Raw genomic sequence first — 21,076 nt, forward strand, 5'->3', positions numbered from 1 at the left:
CAGCTTTGCATCCCAAAGGATCCCTAAGCCATTATGTGCCAGTAGCCCCATTACACTGCAGATCAGGTGTAAAAGTGAGAAACCACTTTCCCAGCTGAGTCATGAGGAGAACCGGCCATCTAGACTGGGCACGCCCAAAGTGGAAAGTGGCCAGGATTCCAAGATAGCAGCCCTGCTCTGAAGAACACTGCTATTGGATCTTTAATAACTAAGCAGTCAGGACCTCAGTTTAAATGTCAGGCAAAAACCTATGCCCTGTCACCATAGTGGTTTACTGAGTCAGAAATTGAGGGATGAGTACCACCTGCAGGACCACGAACAGCTACGAGATGGTGGCACTGCTGTAAGAGACAACATGAAAGATTACATGTTTATTTATTAACAAAAGATAACTCAATACTGAGTTGCTGTGCATGCTATGTATCTCCGGCTGATTCTTAGGGGTTGTGTAATTAAATACTTAGCATATGTTTAATATTATTTACTGTATTTCTTAACCATTCTTTTTTATCCACTGTACAGCCAGAGTAATACTGTTATCTTCCTTTTTATGTGTTTTGCTTCTGTAAGGTATATCAATTTGCAAGCTGACAAAAGGGCCCTTCAAAAATGCCCTTTCTTTTATTTAGATCTTAAGCGTCACTTCTATATGACAGCTTTAAGATAATGTCATTGTGCACTGTTTTCTTGTAAATGTGTGTGGAGTTATGATAGCCTGCAGAGCAGATGGCAGGGGCTGCCCTTAAAGAATTGATAGATGTGATATGATGTCATCACAAATTTGACAAGGACCAATGGGTTCACAGTGGAATTGGACCTTTGAGGTTGAGCCCTAACTGCTTTGAATTCTAAATCTTGAACTTGGTTGACATCTGTTAAATGGAGAATGTGTGCAATTTGTATTTCTTTATGATATTGTTTAACCCTTCACCGAGCTCTACAGAGCCATAATGGGATTTGGTCTCTGTGGACAGGAGATGTTATTAAAGAGTCAGGCCCTGTAACCTTGGGTGGGATAACAGGGAGCAGTTAGCACCTATTCACACTGGTGGAAGGTTATAGGAACCAGATGCAACTTGTTTGTAACCTTTGAAATGGCATTTAGTAGAGAAAACCTCAAATTTGCCTGGGCATTGAACTCTCCTGGATTTCAGAGATACACTGGAAGAAGTTATTTTGAATGGATTTCTCCTGCAGTAAATGTGAAGACTTTCCTGTTTAATTGGGTTTTGTTGTGGTGCATTTTTTGTACCAAGTGAGGTGTATAGTGCAAATAAATTAAGGTCAAATCTTTCTAACATCCATTAGTGCTAATAAAAGAAATAGCATTCAGTTACAGGATTAGGATTAGGTGAGGTTTTGAGGTGATATAGAGTAGATGGAAATTATATTAATATGGTATGAATTGAGTTGTCCAACAATTAATTAATGTCTAAACCATTGTTATCACACCTGTTAGCGGGAACTATTAGTTTTGTGTGATCTTTTAACAGAGTTTGTTGTAAAATATACAGTACAACAAATATACAATGTACAATACATTGATTTATAAAATGTTTAACTTGTAGAAAATACAGTGAATATATTCACAGTAATTTAAAATAGTTTTATTTCAGAAGATATGATAACAATGGTGTCCATTGCAGTTGATGATTGACATGGTTTTGTGTTGTGAGAGTTTTGTGGTTCACTTCTTTCCTGTGCTACAAAGTATGTGTCTTGTTAGGTTTTGATATCCAGGAAGTGCATTTAAGGAATGTCTTTGGGATTTTGTTGAAGTGGTTGACCTGTTTAAAGCTTGTGAAATATCCAGTGTTTTGGATCAGGTTTCAAAGCCATATGATTCCGATTGGTATCATATCTGCAAATTGTGACACCCTATGGCCTGTACACACTTTTATAGCTAATATCCAGGTCCTTGTCATGTCACTAGAATAGTCTCTGTGAATCTATGAAGGTACTGTATGTGGTTGCAGCAACTCACATATATGATGAAATTTCAAATTATAGCTGACACACACAAACAAATTATAGATGATGAAGTGATGTGTGCAGTGAAGCAGAGGGAGGAAGGAGAGTGCATGGTAAAATAGAAAAGCAGAAATCTGCGAAGTGTAAAAGCTATATAGCCATGCAGATTGAAAGACCTGGCTAGGTACAGTAGGTCTGTGTAATTTACTTGTATATTGTGCTGGTGATCCTTAGTTTAAAGATCCTTCCTAGTTTAAAAGATAAATAAGAGAAACAACTAGATTAAAACATATACAGTAACTTGCTTGACTACTGTCTGTGGGATTAGACACAAAGCCTCTGAAACATTGTGATGAAAGTCTTTTACTCTCCCCTCCACCCACCAGTAGTCCTTAGATGTAAGTATGTCCACATAGATTAACTATCAATCATTATGTAACAAATAAGAGGTTTTGAAAAATCATCACCAGCATTCACCTCTTCTAATGAAAGGAATATTGAGTCCATCTCACAGCTCGTGTCAAAACTGCCTTTGCAGTATTGATTTTGTAGCCAATTCTTTTCCAGGGATCAGATATATCTGCCCAAACCTGCTCACCATTGTGTCAGGGGAGAGGATGAAATATTAATACAAGGTAAATGAGGGCTCACTGCTCCCTCTGTCTCTGCCATATGGCCTTTGTTGAGGATCCAGGACCCTGGCTAGCCTAGGCCTGCCATATGTGCCTGGTGGAAAAAGAAAGTTAGACCTCACATTGGTAAGCAATCACGCCATATGGACTGGGTGGAGCAGGCAAAGCTAGCAACACTTCTGTGCACCGGGGCCTCTCAGCTGAAATGTTCATAAACATATAAATATTACATTAAACAAGAAATGCAGAATAAATGGGCTGATTGTTTCAAATAGGATATTCTCAAGCAGCGTCTAGAGCTATACAAACATCAATAATTGGGAGTTTATTTGGAGATGGGAAAGGGAGACCATCAATCATTTACAGCTGACATTTTCATGTAACATCTGGTGTACAATGGCACAAGACAATAGCAAGTTAAAGCACAGGCCAGGAAGCTTTTAATAGAAATCCTGATAAAGGTAATGCTTATGGCAGTCACTGTCATGCCTCTGTCTATTTTTTATGAGTGATCTCCTAGATTCTCTACTGCTGATTACATTATACAGTTTGTATACTGTGTATATACTGTACTGAGCTGCATTAAAAACACAGCAAATGAGTTTTGGAGCAAATATCATTTGTTGCACTTTTGATGCCGTTTACTGTCTTTTTGTTGTCTATTGGTATTGCCTTCAGTGCTTAGCTTTCAATTTATAACTACAGAGATAAGCGGGGATTAAGAATTTGCTTTTGCAACTGAAATGGGTTACAGATGTCTTCATAACCAGGCTCTGCTCAAATTCTGGCCCTTAACCCTTAACTTAGGCTCCAGTGCAGTGGTATACTAAAAGAGATAATAATAATAATAATAATAATAATAATAATAATAATAATAATAATTGCTTGCACTGGACACTCCCCTCAAAGTGCTTTACAGGTAATGGGGACTCCCCTCCACCACCACCAATGTGCAGCCCCACCTGGATGATGTGACAGCAGCCATAGTGCGCCAGAATGCTCACCACACATCAGCTCTCAGTGGGGAGGAGAGCAGAGTAATGAAGTCAATTCATAGATGGGGATTATTAGGAGGCCATGATTGGTAAGGGCCAAGGGGAAATTTGACCAGGATGCCGGGGTTACACCCCCACCTTAACATGCTGACAGCACGTTTTACACAACCTTCGTCTAATTCTCAAACTGTTCAGGTGAAATTTAACCTCGATTGGCACAGCTTTAACAACACTGATATTTTTTCTTTTAGAGGTTAGATATGAGATATATTTCACGGAGTACTCAGCACACACATATATACTGTATAGTTTTAACTTTACTTTCATTGTATCCTTATTTAGGCTGTTCTGCATCTCAGGTACTATAAGTCTCAAACCCAGGATGTCTCAGACTTATTACCACAGTACTAAAGGAACCCCCCCCAACCCATTTTAACCATTAACCATTTTTAAGCTCTCTAGTGTTCATAAGACAGCTCAATATTTACTTTAAACTGACGAGTAATTCTTTAAAGTAATCATATTTAAAGAAGCAAGTGTAACTGTTTTTGTTTTTCTGGTTGTCGTTACAGATGAGACTCCACTTTGCACTCCGACTGCAAGAGACAGTTTTGAGAAGCTGTCCCTGGCAGGACAGCCTTTACCTCCGGGATTTCCATCTCCTTTCCTGTTCCCAGATGGCCTATCCTCAATAGAGACACTCCTAACCAATATACAGGTGAGTTTTCAAGATGCAGTTTTATGTATGTATTTAAACATATGTCTTCATATTGTCTTATGATAGGTGACTTCTTTTAAAACAACTGACAGAGAGGAGACCCTCTAAAGAGCTAAAGAGCCATTCTGTTGCTTGTATTAAACTAGAATAAAAAAACTGGGCATTTCAAAATCTAGTGGAGATTCAGCAAATGTACAGGTAGAAATGGGCATCAACACATGCATGGATGTAAAGTTTATTGAAAAGTTCAAGAAAATGAACCTTTTCCTGTGTACAATATGTCAGCATTTAGCAATAAGGTAATTAAGGATCATGTTTAAAGACATTAGCATGCCTTTAATTGAGTATAGCTTTTGTAGTCTCTGAAGTCCTTAACGTAGTGAGGAAGTATGACTCACTGAGTGACTCTGAATCTGCTTGATTGTGATTGCATTGTTTACAAGAAATCATTAGTGGAATACTGATTAAATTCTGTGTTTTCATCATCAGTATAATGTTCTAAATGTGGAAATCATAAACAGCACCTTTGCAAACATTATAAGAAATGTTGTGGTTGTGTTGTTCTAAACCATACTTTTTTTCCATTATCCATGTCTATAAATTCTATAGAAAAAACAAATATTGCTTTATTTTCAGTTAATCTAGATGTTTTTTTTCTGCTAAAACAGATTGCACAGCATCCTAGAAACAAAACTAGTATAAAATGAGTGCTATTTTATATACATGTACAGTAGTATGCTTACTTTTCCAAGATGTACAGTAATAGACTTTGGATCTATATACTATATGGATCCATTCATATTTCACAATGAAAAACATCATTCTGATTTGATTAAAGATAATATATTTATATTATATATTTTAACTCAATGCTTGTCTGATTAGTAATTTATATAAATGATGAAATTGTATAAAAAAGAAATGTATAACTGCATTTTTACATATGGAAAAGAACAGACAATAAACTGTTCATTGGATTTTAAATACTAAGCACAAAGCTGAAGTTAATTTAACGTGCATTTAAAGTTGGGCTGGGTTTAGCACATTATATATGATATAGCTCACCTTTATCTCCTGACTTCTTGTCACTTCTTGTGGCCATGATCTAAACAACCAGGCTTGCAAACTGAAGTCAGAGTCAAGTGTTGGTTTTGTGGTCTCTAAAGCTGCGTATTAATTATTGTGGCTCAGATTGCTTAGCTCATTTCACATGTGACTTGGACATCAGTCAGGTCGGAATGATTTCCACTCCGTTTAGCCTGGCTTGTAATACATTATTATTAATCAACTCTATATATAGCCGCACAATACATTCCTAAAATAAGTCATCCTGTGTAATGATCTCTGGGAAGAGTTCTGATGAAGTACAGCCATAGTATAAGTCAACAAAAGGAATCCAAGCAGAAAATTGAGATATGTCAACTTTATTTAAATTGAGGTCAAGCAAAAGACCAATTAATAAGATATAGCTCATTTAATTTGGTTTAATTGTATGTGTGTAGGGAGTAATCTGTTTGATATTGTCCTAGCTTGCTGTAAATATGTAAATATGTGAATATTTCCTTTTTATATGTCCTGTAATAAAGTCCACTAGGAAATATTTGGTTTTATTGCAAGTCAATCCTGTATTAATAGGATATTAAATAGATTTATAAATGTGATAATCAACTTTTTTATCCTTCCCCACAGGATAGTATTTGATTACATTTTTAAACATTTTATTTTCTAATACTATTCCTATTTTTTTCCAAGTTTTTTATGTACACATTCATCACAGGTAAATAAATCAAAAGCTTTAACACTGAAGTCAGACATCTATTGCTGGTTTCTTAACACGTAACCTTGTTTTGACTTTAGCTAGATGTTCTGCTAAGTCGTCTTTGATGTGTCATGGAAGTGGTATTCATTGTCGTTTATGAGAATGTTCTTTATCCATCAACCTGTTATCATAGAACTGCTTAGACCTGAGTTGCAGCAGCTCAGGGTCTGTCCCAAAACCAAGGAAAATTACACCCTGGACAGGCCCCCGTCCCTACACTGGGTGAACACACATACCATTGCACATTCATCTCACCAGTATTTCTTTGTCTTATTTCTACTCCACGTTCTCTTTTATCTGTTCTCTTACACACCTCTTTTACTTTTGTTTTTCACAATAATTTAAATAAGGTATAACTAATACATGCCATGATATCGTCATAAAGTTCCCAGATTTAGATTCTGCTAGCATTTTTGGGGTTTCCTAACACTTCCTAACAGTTGACTTGAAGCAGACTGTATTAACTAAACAAAAACACCCTTCCATAGCTGCTCTTCAAAAATAGTGTCACCAAACTTGTATTTATGATGTACATTTTTGTTGCCTGCAGGTAAAACTTGGTATATGTCTTGTATACAGTATGTATATGATACTTGATACTATATTTCTGAAGAGGTATTTGACCAGTACTAGTGCCTATAGTGACTTTCCTTTGTAACTTCTACTGTATGTGGTATTATTCATGAATTTGAAAAGTTTACTCTATATTCAAATTCATACTAAAATGTCAACCAGTTTGCAGTTTATATATAACCTATATATATATATGTAATGAATATCTGTAGAGCTCATGATAAGGTACAGTATATTTAAATTTTTAAATGGCTTTTCACAAAGTTCCACATAAAGGATTACTTCTATTTTTTATACATAAATGATTTTTTTACAAAATAAAAATTGATATACTTACTAATACTTATTAATCATTGCATTTTTATAGTGTAAATTATAAAATATATGATGTAAAAGTGAGTTATTGGAAGAATTTTGCGATCATAGTGCATTACACAAAGAACATTGTAGAATTTCACACATGCAGGTATTGCTGAAACCAGCAATGAATAAATCTGGGTTTGTACTCACATGACTGGCCTCATTTATCAAATTGATTATTTTTGTCCTTTATATAGCATCCTGATTTTGTAAAATTATTTGGGAATGGCACAGCTTTCAGAACTTTCTTCACTGGCAGACGACCATGCCTAAAAAATGTAAACATATATACAGGGCCTCTTAAAGGTGGCCATCGACAATGCCAGAGCCCAGGAGAAGCAGATCCAGCTGGAGAAGACCGAGCTGAAGATGGAGCTCTTCAGAGAGCGGGAGCTCAGAGAAACACTGGAGAAGCAGCTGGCCGTGGAGCAGAAAAACAGAGGTATCTAAAAACCTAACCAAGGAATTGATAGTTTAGCATGATAAGGGCTTTTTTTTTTTATTCTCCAGGGGGAATGATGAATTTACGACCCTGCTGTACTTTAAGCAACTAGTAAACTGTGGTGATCGATACCCTGCAGGGACGCAGACTGCCGTCTGGACTGGATGGGAGTGAGACCGACGGGGGGATTCTCTTCCTGTCAAACACCAGCAGCAGCCCCTTTAGCTCCCCAGCTGTCCGCAGTGGAGGACAGGAACAGTCTGAGCCGTGTCTGTCCTCTGACTGGCACTTGAGCTCGCAGTTTCCTTTCTAGTATTTAGCATGAAACAAGGGCTTTTTCCTGATATCCCATTGTTTGGGGAATAGAAATATTCTGTGTAAGCAAACATAGCAACCCTCGTAGCAATCCTAATTTTTTTTCTTACTGTTTGGAGTACTGTTTCTTGTTTCACTTCTTATAGAGCCAAAAATTGCAGTGAAGAGCTACTCTGGACATTCTGTGACAGAGATTTTAGTTGACTCAGTCCCATGTGGTCTATAGTTTTGTCTTTGGTTTCAGCAGTATAGTTGTATGTGTTATGAGATGGTACAAGTAACTAAACATGGCAAACTAGTGTCATTCTCAGGCTTGTAAATAAAGTATTTCTTATTATGTAATGAATAGGAACTCTCTAAACTGCCAGTTGTGCCACTCTCAATAAGTTCTCTTATTAACCAAGATGCGGTACTGCATTTAACATTTAACAAATTCCCCATCCACATCCTAAACAATGCTCAGTCGGCACACTTTGAAGGAATTAATTCATAAGAACACACGAAAGCTTACAAACAAGAGGAGTTCTTTCAGCCCATCTAGCCCATTTGGTAGTTAGTAGTTGACTGATCCAAGGCTCTCATCCAGCTGTTTCTTGAAAGAAGCCAAGGTTTCTGCTTGAACTACATGGCTGGGCCGCTCGGTCTGTATTCCCCAACCCTCTGGGTAAAGACAAGCCTCCTGTGCTCAGATTTAAATGCACGTTCACAAAGTTTCACAATACATATAGCTATTCTCTTCAATCAGCATCGTTCTTGTAGCAGGCTTGTGGATTGTTTTGTTAATGTACAGTATGAATGGTAAAATGAACAGTTCACGTTTTAGCAAAGTATATTTCAGAGAGAAAAAACAATTCAAAAGTAAACAATAGAATACTTAAAGCAACTAGTTAGTTGTAACAGAATTGTATTAATGTTATTACATTAGCATTATTAATTTATTTTCCTGGTATCATCTTCAACTTATAAATTAGTCTAGAAGTGAACAAAAATGAGAACTCAGGAGTTCTAATTATCAGTTAAAATTAGTGCATATGTATAAATAATTGCCTTTGTTCACATAGAGCAGCATCTGGTCATATCAAAGTGCATTGGCAGTAAAGAAATAAAATAAATTTAATTCCACACGGAAAAGTGAAAAGACATGACTAAACATTCTAAAAGTCACTTGACATATAATTAATCAAATTACTTTAGCATTCATAAGCCCACTTCTAAAACCCTTTTCACCAAACTTACACCTCAGGCCCCATCACTGTTCCCTATATAAAATCTGTATATAAAAATGTACTGTTAACATAACAACAACAACATCACTTTATTAGCCCTATACAATTTTTTTGCATTAGGAATTCATCTTTTCACATACCCCAGCTTGCTCTCCATGAGACACACAGACAGGGAGAGAGAGGCTTGGGGTCAGAGCGAAGGGTCAGCCATTGTACAGCACCCCTGGAGCAGTTGGGGTTAAGGGCCTTGTTCAGGGGCCCAACAGAGTAGGATTCCTCTGCCAGCTGCAGGATTTGAACCAGCAATCTTCCAGCCACAGGTGCAGATCTTTAGCCACAGAGCCACTGCTCCGCCCGCTGTTGCATTTTTAGATCTTTACTCTAGAAGGGAGTAAAATATGGTGAGACAAATACGTTCTCACCTTGAATCTGAAAATGTATATAAAAAATAACTCAATATATATTAAACCAGCATATTTACTAATGATAATAGAATTACATTCTTCGTTCTCATAAAGTGTTGCAAATTGAGGGTAAGAAAAATTTATACTTTTGAATTTATGTTTTTTTCTTGGATCATAGCTAAAAATTACATCTGTTTATAGAGAAATGGTGCGGCTCTTAGAAAAGAGGTATGGTTGAGAACATGTAATTTTCACTCATCGCCTGTCCTTTTCTCCAGCAATAATTCAGAAGCGGTTAAAGAAGGAAAAGAAGGCAAAGAGGAAATTGCAGGAAGCACTTGAATATGAAACCAAAAGGCGAGAACAGGCAGAGCAGACATTGAAGCAGGCAACCTCCACAGACAGTCTCAGGACCCTTAACGGTGAGAAAAAATAGCCACTAAAATGTTTTCAGATGTATAAAGTTACAATCAAAGGCCGCTAGTGAAAGAAGTGGAAAAACGTGGTTCAGTGAGATTAGTACCTTCATTAAACTAATAGAAATGTTATCTTTTCCTTCAGCAATGTCGGGTGTCTCCTTGGAACGGCTTGTTGCAGATATCTTGTAATGGGAACCTGTGTTAGGTTTATTGCCAATTTTCTGTATCATCAATCAGACTCCTGTTTATTTATTATTTGAAATTACTGAGTAGATAGAAGTAGAATTATTTTTTTTTTAAAAGCAAGAGCAGAGTTACATTTATATAGCCAGTGGAAATTGTGGGGATAAAATTCTTCATTGTATATGCAGTAAAAACTGTACCCAGAGAAGGGCTTACTGTATTTGTGATCTCACACTTCATGAAAATGGGTGTTGAATTATTGAATTCTGTATTGAATTTGTGTGCATATAAAAATGTTCACTTCTCAAATTGCACTCAGTTTTGGAATTGAACAAGTTTGGTTAATGAACAGGAAAATTAATTCAGTGCTTGATTTTTAATAGCTGGAAGACTTTGGTTACTATCACAACATGAGAACCAATAGAATTTTAGCTAAATTAATTTCTTTCATTTCCTTCTTGACGCACAAAGCGATCTTGGAGGAGATCTGTTTTGTGATATGCTGTGACTTAAAGAAGTAAAAAAATAAAGGGTTTATATGACATTGAAAAACTTCTCTAAATCCTTGGTCTTTATTTTAAAGCCATCTATATGACACATTTGTATCATTCATCAAACAATAGAATGTGAGACTTGACTACAAAACACACTGGAGCAACCCCAAAAGGTGTATACACATAGAGATGGCTATGAAGAGTGCTGGAGCCATTCTTGTGGCTTGTTAATGCTGAAGGTCCAAACATCAGCCTTGGGAAATTCCATTAAACTTCATAATAATGCCTCCTTTTAAATGTGTTTAGAGTAGTAAATTGATTTTCACACCTAAACATACCATTATAGCAGTATGTTAGAATTGGTGAACAATCACCTGGGTGGTATTACTTAACTCCTTTTTAATTGTGGTGTTAACTAAATTCTTTAAGATATCTGTTGTTGTATTTTTTTCTTCAGTTGACGAGAATTATCCTGATTAATGAATAATGTAATTCTTCATTTCTGTTTCATTGCTAGATGTATATAATCTAGGTGTTTCTGAAACAGGTGTGCCAGTCAGATATTTCTGTAGTTTCTTCATATTAATATCCATATGGCAAATCAATAATGTTTATTTACCAATGTCTTTCTGTTTTCATAGATTCATTGACCCAGGAGATGGAGACTGACCGCAACAGTGGCAGAACAGATGCTGAGAGGGCAATACAAGGTACATTTCTGAGAAGGCTATAAATCTACTTCCTGCTCTATGAGTTTTACTTAGTCTCAGCCTGCTGTTCAAGCATGCAGTTTACCATCTGGGACACAGCACTCCAAGTTCAAGCAAGGTTAAGATTGCTGTGTTTAATTACAAATTTTATTTTGATATTTGAATTTATATATCCCCTTTTCCAAATCAAACAATTTAAACTGTATATGTGTTATAGAGTGTGTCTCTAAATCCATTGTTAGACTGCGTTTTTTTCTCAGTTAGCAATGGGGATTCTCAGCACAGCAGTATAGCAACATCAGTCCTGTACTTAGAGTCGCGTTTGAGACAGCAAAATAAAGTTAAAGGCATGATAAGGCACGGTGCAGGTGGATTACCCTTTAAGTGATCCCATACTGTATATTACCATCAAAAGAGGTACTTTCTATATAGTATTTAAACTGCTGTACTGGGCATTGAGCCCAAGACATCAGTAGAGTGGTGGATACAATTTTCCTCCTGTAAAAAAAGAATTACTTTTTGATCCTTTGGGATTAAAAATGTGCTGTTATTCTTACTACTACTTATATTTTATATAATACTATAAAGTGTATTATACATGAAATATTTAAGTACATTCAATAATAAAAATAGGGCCTGCTAATAATAATGCAGCCGTTTGAAATAGAAAAGTTCGCTGGTATTGGTTTAGTTTATTTGTATTGGTCAGGTGTCCGGCTGTGACTTGGGTGCTGTAGAAGACTGAAGAAGCTGTGATGTTGGCATTTAAATAACACAGCTACACATTTGCCACTGGCGCAACTGCATGTCTGAGAGGACAGTCTTTTCACAGATGTTATGTATGAGTAGTTCATCATTAATTTGTGGCATGTGTGAAAGTTTATGGCCTTCACAAAAAATATCACTAACAGTGATTATGTAGAAAGCGCTTTGTGTGAACTTTTCACGCAAATCGGAAATTGCTTGCTTATTGAGATGGAAATGGTAGATGATTTTGTCTCCTGCTCAACTGAAATGTCAGTGGTTGATTGTAGAGTAGAGCCTTTCACTTTATGGCTCGGGTTTCCTCTTGTCATGGCTGGCACGTGTATGGCAGGCACTTTCAGCGATATTTGCAACACTATGTCTTGGGGGAGCTGGAGGGAACTTTTCTCATTTTAATGACACAGATGTTTATTGCACTGCTTTGATTTTGCCATCAAAATGGCTGTTTTTAGATGCGTTTATTATTTTAGATGTATTTTTCTGTATTCATGTTTTGATATAGCATACTCTTTGTTAGGGTAATAACATGATTTCACATTGGAAGGAATAGTTTTAAGAGTTGTTTTTTACATTCATGTTTTACAGTACAGTATGTATCAAAACGTCACTGAGCCTATCTGTTAACCATGGAACACTTTAACGGTCTTAATGGTCTATCATATAAAGAAACCCCAGTTTTCCATAAACCAAAAATAAATAAATGTACCTGTAAATGTACAATGTAATCACACAGTGCAAATAAATCAGTTTCTTTTTACGTGGCATAAAGAAATCTGATTAATTAGCTAAAAATGCAAAGGTGTATCTCAAAAATGACTTGAAAACATCTGGAAACAATACCTTTATGTCTACCAAATGTAGCAATCAATATGGCCTTTTGTTTTCCTAAATCAATCCTGTCTTGGATTGATTAACTTGGGACGACAAACTGCCAAATGGCCAGCTTCCGTGCCAGGAGACACAAGAACTGTATTATTGTTCTGTTTTTGTTCGTCGCACAATGGTTCCCTGCATTGTTTTTCCTCTGCTTTGTAAAGGTACAGGAAATGCTTTGTAGATGATAAATACTTTAAAAAATATTTTTAATATAGAACAGATGAGAAGCACTACAGGAGAAACTTCAATGTAAACTGCAGCGACAAATAAAGTCCTACTTTGCCTCCCAGCTGACGTCATGCTCTACCTGTTCTCTTCCTCTGTGCTGGGTTAATAAGCAGTGAAGGAAAGCCCAGGTTAATCTCGTGTTTGTGCCAAGAGAGTGACATGGCACGCACACACCGCACAGCAAGGAAGTATAGTTCAAGCTGAAACTCTGCAGCTATAGGGGAGGCATCAGTGCTGAAGCTGTGCAGCGTACCACAACAATACAGTTCTGTGCAGGTTAACACGCACAAGACCTGTACTATAGGTGAAGATATCTTCAACCGTGATGTACAGAATGTCCGAGGAGGGAAGGCTCTGTCCGGCAGTGTATTCTCTGTTCTAACAGTTGATTCCCCAACAACCCTGTCACGTACAAGACAAATTCTACAGTTATAGAAGCACTTTCACTCGTCTGCTGCTGTCAGGTATTAGCAGGATTCAGGTGGAAACATTCCGATGAGCAGCTGAACTGAAATGGCAGAATTGAACAGGTGATAATGTACGGCCCTGCGGACTCTGAATACATTCTTGGCAAAACTACACTGTTGCCGCTGAAGGTCATTAATGAAAAACAGCATCTTCCCACCAGAATGGGCCCATGTGGTGCCCACATCGGTGCACGCAGACCAATCGTGGGTCTTGGGCAAACGGCAAAAATCAAACACTGAGGCACAATCCTCCAATCTCTTTATGACACAGACGTATAGAGTCACAGACTATACACTACTGTTCAGACAAGCATCTTCACCTCAAACAGAAAATGAGTGATGCCGATATGTGTTGTAGTTCACTCCCACATACAGTACAGTAAGACTTAGAAAAGACAGTCCAACTCTGTGTTTTCTAGCATTCAAATTCATCTAAAAAATTAGTTCATATACTGTAGAAGCCCTTTGTTTTGGTAATGTGATGATTAATTCTATTCCCTATTGTTTGTCACAGTACTCATAGAGTATATACTGTTGACATTTTTGTGAAATATAAAATGTTTAACCAAGGACAATACAATAAATAATCTGTAAACTGTGCAATCTTATTTTTGTTTTTTAGACACAGATATAATGTTTATACAGATAGATCTGTACATATGTTGATTTTAGCCTAAAGTACTGTTGTCCTTGTTTTAAAAAAATCATTTCTGTATTACACCATGTATTCATTTACTTAATTTCATAACATATCCATTGTTATGCTAGTTTAAAGCAATATGTGATTTTTGGGGGTTTCACATAATTTACACTATATAAGAAAAGGCTGTTTTGTAAACATATTTATTTAAATCCTCCAATTATATTTATAAAATGTCAATGTTACATAGCAATATATAGCATGGCATAGAAACTGAAGAGGTACTGTGCAATCTGATAAGTTAAGAATGCTTTCTCATAGCAAGAAAGAAAAAGCTTATACTCTCTGTGTTTGTGAGCCTGGCTCCTATGGCTTGTGCTCTCCGCAGTCTGCACAAATGAGTGTGACTTCTCCAGAACCGGCACGTGCTATCATGCACACTCAATGCTGGTTAATTTGTAGTTTTAAAACCACCAGGGCACTTTCTCCCACTTGTGTTTTGCTTTCCCACTTGATTTTAGAGGTTGCTGACCTGAAATTTGTGAGTACACCTTGGGCGGCCTCAAGAGCACTCTAGAAAGTGAGTCTGTGAGTGTGCTCACTCTTTTCCCCTTTGCTTTCTATTACTGTACTGCCCCAGACACAGCAAAACAAGATATGTTTTTTCCTTCCATTGTGTGGTGCCTGATCTCCACCAGAGCAAGAAGACCCAAGCAAGCAGATAATGGATTGAGACCTGAACTCTGTTCGTGTCATAAAGCCTTAGCATAATCTGGAACAGTTCAGTGTATTATCCTCTACATGAGCAGGTGAACCAGTGCCATGTACAGAGGAGGGAAGTGCTGATACAGAGTACTTCTAGGTATGCAGACTCATGGTTATACAAAATGTTTTTAGTACTTTAAAACATATCCAAGTAAGACATTGCAAGAGTCTAGTCTTGATGCGATATCAATATTTCAGCATCAGATATTTGGAACAAGGATGTCACTAATGTTACACAGGTGAAAGAAAGATGCCTTTGCGGTGTTCTACGGTAATAGGCTGTGAAGCCCAAATCCACGATAACACATGACCTGACCAAGAGGCAACATGTAAGCAGTAAAACGTAAAGGCTCCAAGATATAGCCTTGTGGTACACCCTGAATAAACTGGACAATACTGGCTAGAAGGGCTGATTGGCCTCCTCTCATTCTCTAAACAGTTTATGAGAGACAAATAGGAGCCACACCCATTCTTAATTTTGTTTTACATTTCAAATATGATTTTATCATTTATAGTTATTTTTATTTCTAAGCTCTACACACGTGAGCTAAGGGTGTTAGGTGTCAGATAGTTAAGCCCAAACTGTTTTTTTACGTTCTGCTGCTGTTAGGTTTAATATCACAATATCCTTTCATAGTTTGAATATCACAATTGTATAGACACATAACATGCAAATACATACAGTAGGCATGTGAAACAAAATATATGTACATCTTCCTTAGTATATTTAACAAATGCTAAAAAGATGAAAGTGGCACCATCCAGCCATTTTTGTCTGGAACCTTTTCCAGACTAAACAAGAACATGGGAGTCAGAGGATAAGTAAGGATTTTGATTTGGAAAAGGTTCAAAACACACTGAGGTTTAATCATTCGCTCATAGTTATTTGTGTCAAAAAATGTGTTTTGAAAGTTTCCAATTTACTGTAATACCAAGAAAATGACTTGAAAGCTCATTTCATCAACTCATTTCCAAGTTTTGACCTTTTGAACTTCATTCACACTAACTATACAATGTACAGTCATCACATTTTTGAAAAGGGATTTTTAACTAAGCAGTAATTATTTGGCTTCAAGGAGCTTTGATTAAACTATGTTTGAGTATCCTGAAAGTGTATTACAGTTTTAAGCAGTCAACATAAAATCATAATTGTATTAACGCAGATGAACTTATTACCCATTGGATTCATCCTGACACCATTCTTACGGTATACAAATGTTTTGTTTTCATATTCTTTGAATTTGACTTCCTTTCTCTGTAGTAAACTGGTAATGGTACTTTGCCTTCAAGGAACCTTAACGTCTAGTGTCATTTTCTATTGTGTTTTAGAAAATAAGCAATTAATAATGTCACTTGACCTTTAAAAAAACTTGAAATAAAGCAAATCCAGATTTTAATAACATAATTCTAAGCTAAGGTATGTTGAATGTATTGTCTATTAATAGGCGGTGAATAATGACATACAGTATTAAAGTAAAGACAAGTGATAATGGTTAAGAGAATTTACAAGTAGCATCAAATTTCTAATGGAATAAAATGCCAACTATACCATTATAACAGTAAACTTTGAAAAGATTGCGTGATAAAGAAAATGATTAACTGTAATTTCAATTACAGTCATGTTACTAAAAGTAAAGTTTCTTTTGTGTCAAGATACTGTACAGTAACAATGTGGAAGGCACCTACTGGAAATGTCGAATGTGCTCCCGTATTAAGGAGTACAGGGAGATGCACAGTACTAGTTGTACCATGACATGGCTTTGCTAGAGTTCAGTAGCTTTGGATCACCCACTGATTAGATAAACAGGTTAAACAGATGAGTTTCCTAGTTAAAGCAGCAACAGATTCACTATGGGCGTTTCTTGTGAGATCTAGGATTGAAGGCGTGACAGGTATTTTCTCAGCTGTGACTTTTCAGGTTGAGGCATGCTCATTGCAATTCTTTCCCCTTGCTCACTTTTCTTGCCAAGTCCCTTAGAAGACATTAGGTTTAAATATATTGTAAGTGTGTATAATGTTTTGTGCATTGTAATACTGTATCTTTAAACTTGGAGTGATTGAGAGTCCACAACTTTCCAAAGAGGAGTGTATTATTTTTTATTTTAAGTCTCTTTGGGTAGAACCTGATAATAGTATGCTTTACTTGTAGCCCATTTTTGCATAACATAATATCCTGCTTATAATTAAGCCCAGCAGCAACTGAAAAATGTTGCCCTTATCTTATGGAGTGGTCTAAATTCTTTTTTAAAAATACCCCCACTTAAATGGCTAATAAATTGTGGAAAATAGCATTGAGAGCTTAAATAACCTTATAAAGCCCTTTAACATAATTGAATTAGCCCATTTTAGAAAAATTGTGGGTAGAAATAAAATTCCATTTATAATGAACAAAAATAAAATCTAAACCATGCAATATTATAGAAAGTGTGATTGGAACTTTAATTTTTTAACTTAGCTTAATTAGATGTCATGCTTTCAGGAGGGTGAAATCTGACTTTAGCAACTGTAGAACTATCGAACTATACTGTATGCCGGATTTTATATAGGAAAATTATTTTTAAAATGTTTATTTTAAATGTTTTTCTGAGTTAATATTTATCATTGCACTGATTATCACGGAATTATGATTTGTCTTTACTGGCTATATAAATATGTAATGTTATAACTATACTGTATATTATACTGTATGTAGATATAAGCAGCCATTCGGTAGCAGTGAGTCCTATTCAGTCTTGCTTTTGTTGCATTCCTTTAAATAAAATTAATATTTCAGTAAGTATTCAGTCTCATAATGGAATGGTTGCCTCCTGACTTCAATATAGACTTAGAACAATTTGGAAAACCTCTGAAAAAAAAAAGATTGCAAAAGAAATATGTGACCCTTTTATGTTTTAAAATAATTAGATCCATATGTGCAAGTCCTGGTTTGTTTATTTCAATATTTACATTCAGCACATGGTTCACATCTATGATCCTTCTATTAAAAAGGAAACAAAAGAAAACCTACAGGGGTGGCACATTATGTGTGATTTTTGTATGATTTTGGTTTATTTTTTATGCAAAACCTCACTGTTGACACAGAGTGGAGACAATATTTTCCCAATTCTAAATTCTGGGCTCTCTTCTTTTACTGCTTACAAACCGTATTGATATACTGTACATAGTATCCACAAAGTGGGAAACACCAGACCTGTTTCACTAGTCTGACTTGAATTCCATCCCAGAGGTGAAAGGCCAATGAACTCTCCAGTGTTTTATTTATTTCCGTTATGCCAAAAAATTTGAAAGCTGAAAACAGGCATATTTAATAACTGTCATCAGCAAAATAGCACAAGTTAGTCAACTTCCAGAGTAACATTATTCTTTACAGTTGTTATTGTACACATATATACTAGTTAATAATATTAGGATATAGTATTTTATATTTGCTCACAATAACATGGGTCCTTTTGGAGAGTTTTTTGTAGAGTTGTGATTCCCTGAGCATTAGTATTGATTTTCATTTCAACATGCAGTTAAAATTGTTCTTTTTTGCAGAATATAAATTTCCATAGGATGTCTTTTTTCTAAATATATAATAATTTGCCTTCTGAATTTCATTAGTTTAATTAATTTATGGAATAGATCCTGAGACATAAGATTTCTTTGTCTGATATATATTTGTGTAGTATATTAGTATTCTTTGTTTATATGGAAGATGTCTTTATCTGAAGCAACTCACAGTTTTAAAAGGTTAATTATCATAGTATGCAACAACATTATGCAATACAAAAGTAAGAAAGTTACTAAATGATGTTAAATATTATCTACAGTCTTTGACGGTAACCTGTGCAGTAAATGTGTTGTCTTCACAAGATTACAATGCAATGCAGTACGTACTATAAAGAGAAAGGAGTGCAAGTTGTGTGATATTGTTTACAATATTTACACAAGGTCTGAAATTAAAATTTTGACACCTAAACAGCAGCGGCAGCTCTTCAGAGAGCGGCAGGACAGGGAATCTGGAGAAGGTGAAGCAGGTTGGAAAAAGATACAGTGCAGTCCAGCAGTCCTCTGCTACTGTAGCTCGCCTCACTGTGGGAGGCCTGGGGAAGGGAAGAGAAGAAATGGAGCAAGTTAATGCTTTATTTAGTCAGATAAGTCGGAGAGAAATTCTCAAGCACAGCAAAGCATTGATCAATGCTTACCAAGAGCAGCATCTCACTTTCGATTTGAACCCATGGCCATCCTTGTCCAGATTTCCTCTCCACAACACCACATGCCACACCCCACCAGCAGAGGAGGAGGGGGGAGGACTAGAGGGGCAGGAAGTGCAGGCAGACGCAAGAAACGGGTGAAAGGAGTGAAGAGGGCAATGAAGGCAGAAGCAGGTGAGAACAAGCGTCTGGAATTGAATCCACATGGCTGAAGGTAGCCAGTGGAGACCGTGATATAAGGGGCACAGTGCGTTGAGAGAGAATGAGATAATAAGCAATTATTGTGAGCTGCAGTGAATGCAGAGTGTATGCCAACAAATCTGACAATAAATGTGTTGTAGTAACCCAGTTTGCCGCTGGAGCTCAACAGAGAACTGAGAATGTGTCTTGCGGACACAGCGAAAAAGGAAGGGTAAGTCCTTGCCAAAGAGTAGATAGTGTCTGTTCCGTGAAGGAAAATACAGGTTCAAGGGTGACACCTACAATATGTTTCTCATTGGAGCACGAGGAAAAAAAGTGACGGAGTCAAACTGAGTTGAGAGGTCAGATAACAGAGAACTGCCAGGTGAAAACTGATATGAGTCCATTCACTTTGAGATGGCCGGGGTATACTGTATTCAGTGTTGCAAGAGACCTGTACATCAAAGGATGGAGAGGAAGCAAGCATTTCCTTTAGTAAGCTGTTTTTTAGTCCTTAGTTTGAGAACTTGTTAAGCAATTCAAAATGAGTAAAATATTTATTATAAAATCCTCCGGCAGGGTTTTTTTTAAACATTTTTGTGGTTTGTCTGGTAATTACTGGTATTTTAATCTGTAAAGGGAATGCAGATGTTGAATTGATTGTCTTAATTGTCAGTTGAATAAGCAAATGTTAAATATGTGTTTTGCTGGTCAGAATTTTTTTATTTTACTTCTTTTGACATGAAGTGAAAGTTTGTCTATAATTATATAACTGTGAATTTGTAGTGTTGCTTTTAATTAAACTGTTAGATTTAATTAAGCTTTTCTGTTTCAATGCCATGCCATATGGGCAGTTTGATCAAATAATTATGAATCATTTAATTTAGTTTAATCTTTCTCCCATCTAATGATGCGAAAAGGAGAAATTCTCATCTATAATTAAAGAATTAAGGAGGCAGCAGCGATAGCCACAGCAGTGATAAACAGACATTAAGTTTTTTCCTATTCACTGTGTGACTTTTCTCATTTAAGCTGTATATTTAAAATAAAGAGTTTATAGCAAGCCAAAACTCTGCCTATTGACTTTCAATTAACAAGACTTGCTTTTAACTCCCATTGGTATACCTATAATTTAGTGCCACTAATAGTTTAAGCTCTGGAGATGAATGAGTGTTGATAAACTGCAAATGAATAATGACATCATTGTTACAGAACCTCAACACGGCTCTGCCTGTGCTCCAATTTATAGATTGCCTTGGGGTAACTGCATAACACGCTCTGCACCTGTACTTCTAATGTGCTTGAGGCTTCACTTACACTGCATTACCTTAAAAAGAGAGATTATTTGACGCAACAATAATGTTTTTTTCTGAATAGTAAGTAAACTGTGTCTCATTATGACAGAGGTAAGTTATACTTTGGGAACTCTGTAAAATTATACTGAGCAAATAATAAAGTCAAATATAAGCTACAACCCTGAGCTATTGAATCTGTGTAATGCCAGGCTTTGGAGTGCTGAACAGAAGTTGTTTATAGACTGCTACAGTTACTAATGACAGGCTTACTTTTCAACATGATCTGAAGGACTTATAAATAGTCTCTTTAGGAAAGAGAATAGTTGTGAAAATGTATTAGTTTGAAACCATTTCTAGGTTAGGTTATGTTACTTAATGAAAGATTGCCAAGTTTCTGAAGAAA

At 36.2% G+C, this 21,076-nt stretch overlaps 1 protein-coding gene across 4 annotated transcripts in view; it reads left to right on the forward strand.

Moving 5' to 3' along the window:
• LOC148835581 (dachshund homolog 1-like) overlaps window positions 1–21,076 on the forward strand; it is a 194,862-nt gene that overhangs the window by 159,195 nt on the left and 14,591 nt on the right. For 3 of the 4 annotated variants that reach the window (XM_088913118.1, XM_088913120.1, XM_088913121.1), the window contains 4 exons: window positions 4,171–4,316; window positions 7,363–7,510; window positions 9,734–9,877; window positions 11,193–11,261. In XM_088913118.1, the coding sequence (XP_088769244.1) occupies window positions 4,171–4,316; window positions 7,363–7,510; window positions 9,734–9,877; window positions 11,193–11,261 (507 nt within the window). The remainder of the gene's footprint in view (window positions 1–4,170; window positions 4,317–7,362; window positions 7,511–9,733; window positions 9,878–11,192; window positions 11,262–21,076) is intronic. The other variant, XM_088913119.1, reaches the window with a different exon arrangement.

This window comes from Atractosteus spatula, chromosome 4 (assembly GCF_055471065.1).
Source record: "Atractosteus spatula isolate fAtrSpa1 chromosome 4, fAtrSpa1.hap1, whole genome shotgun sequence".
Taxonomy (NCBI): domain Eukaryota; kingdom Metazoa; phylum Chordata; class Actinopteri; order Semionotiformes; family Lepisosteidae; genus Atractosteus; species Atractosteus spatula.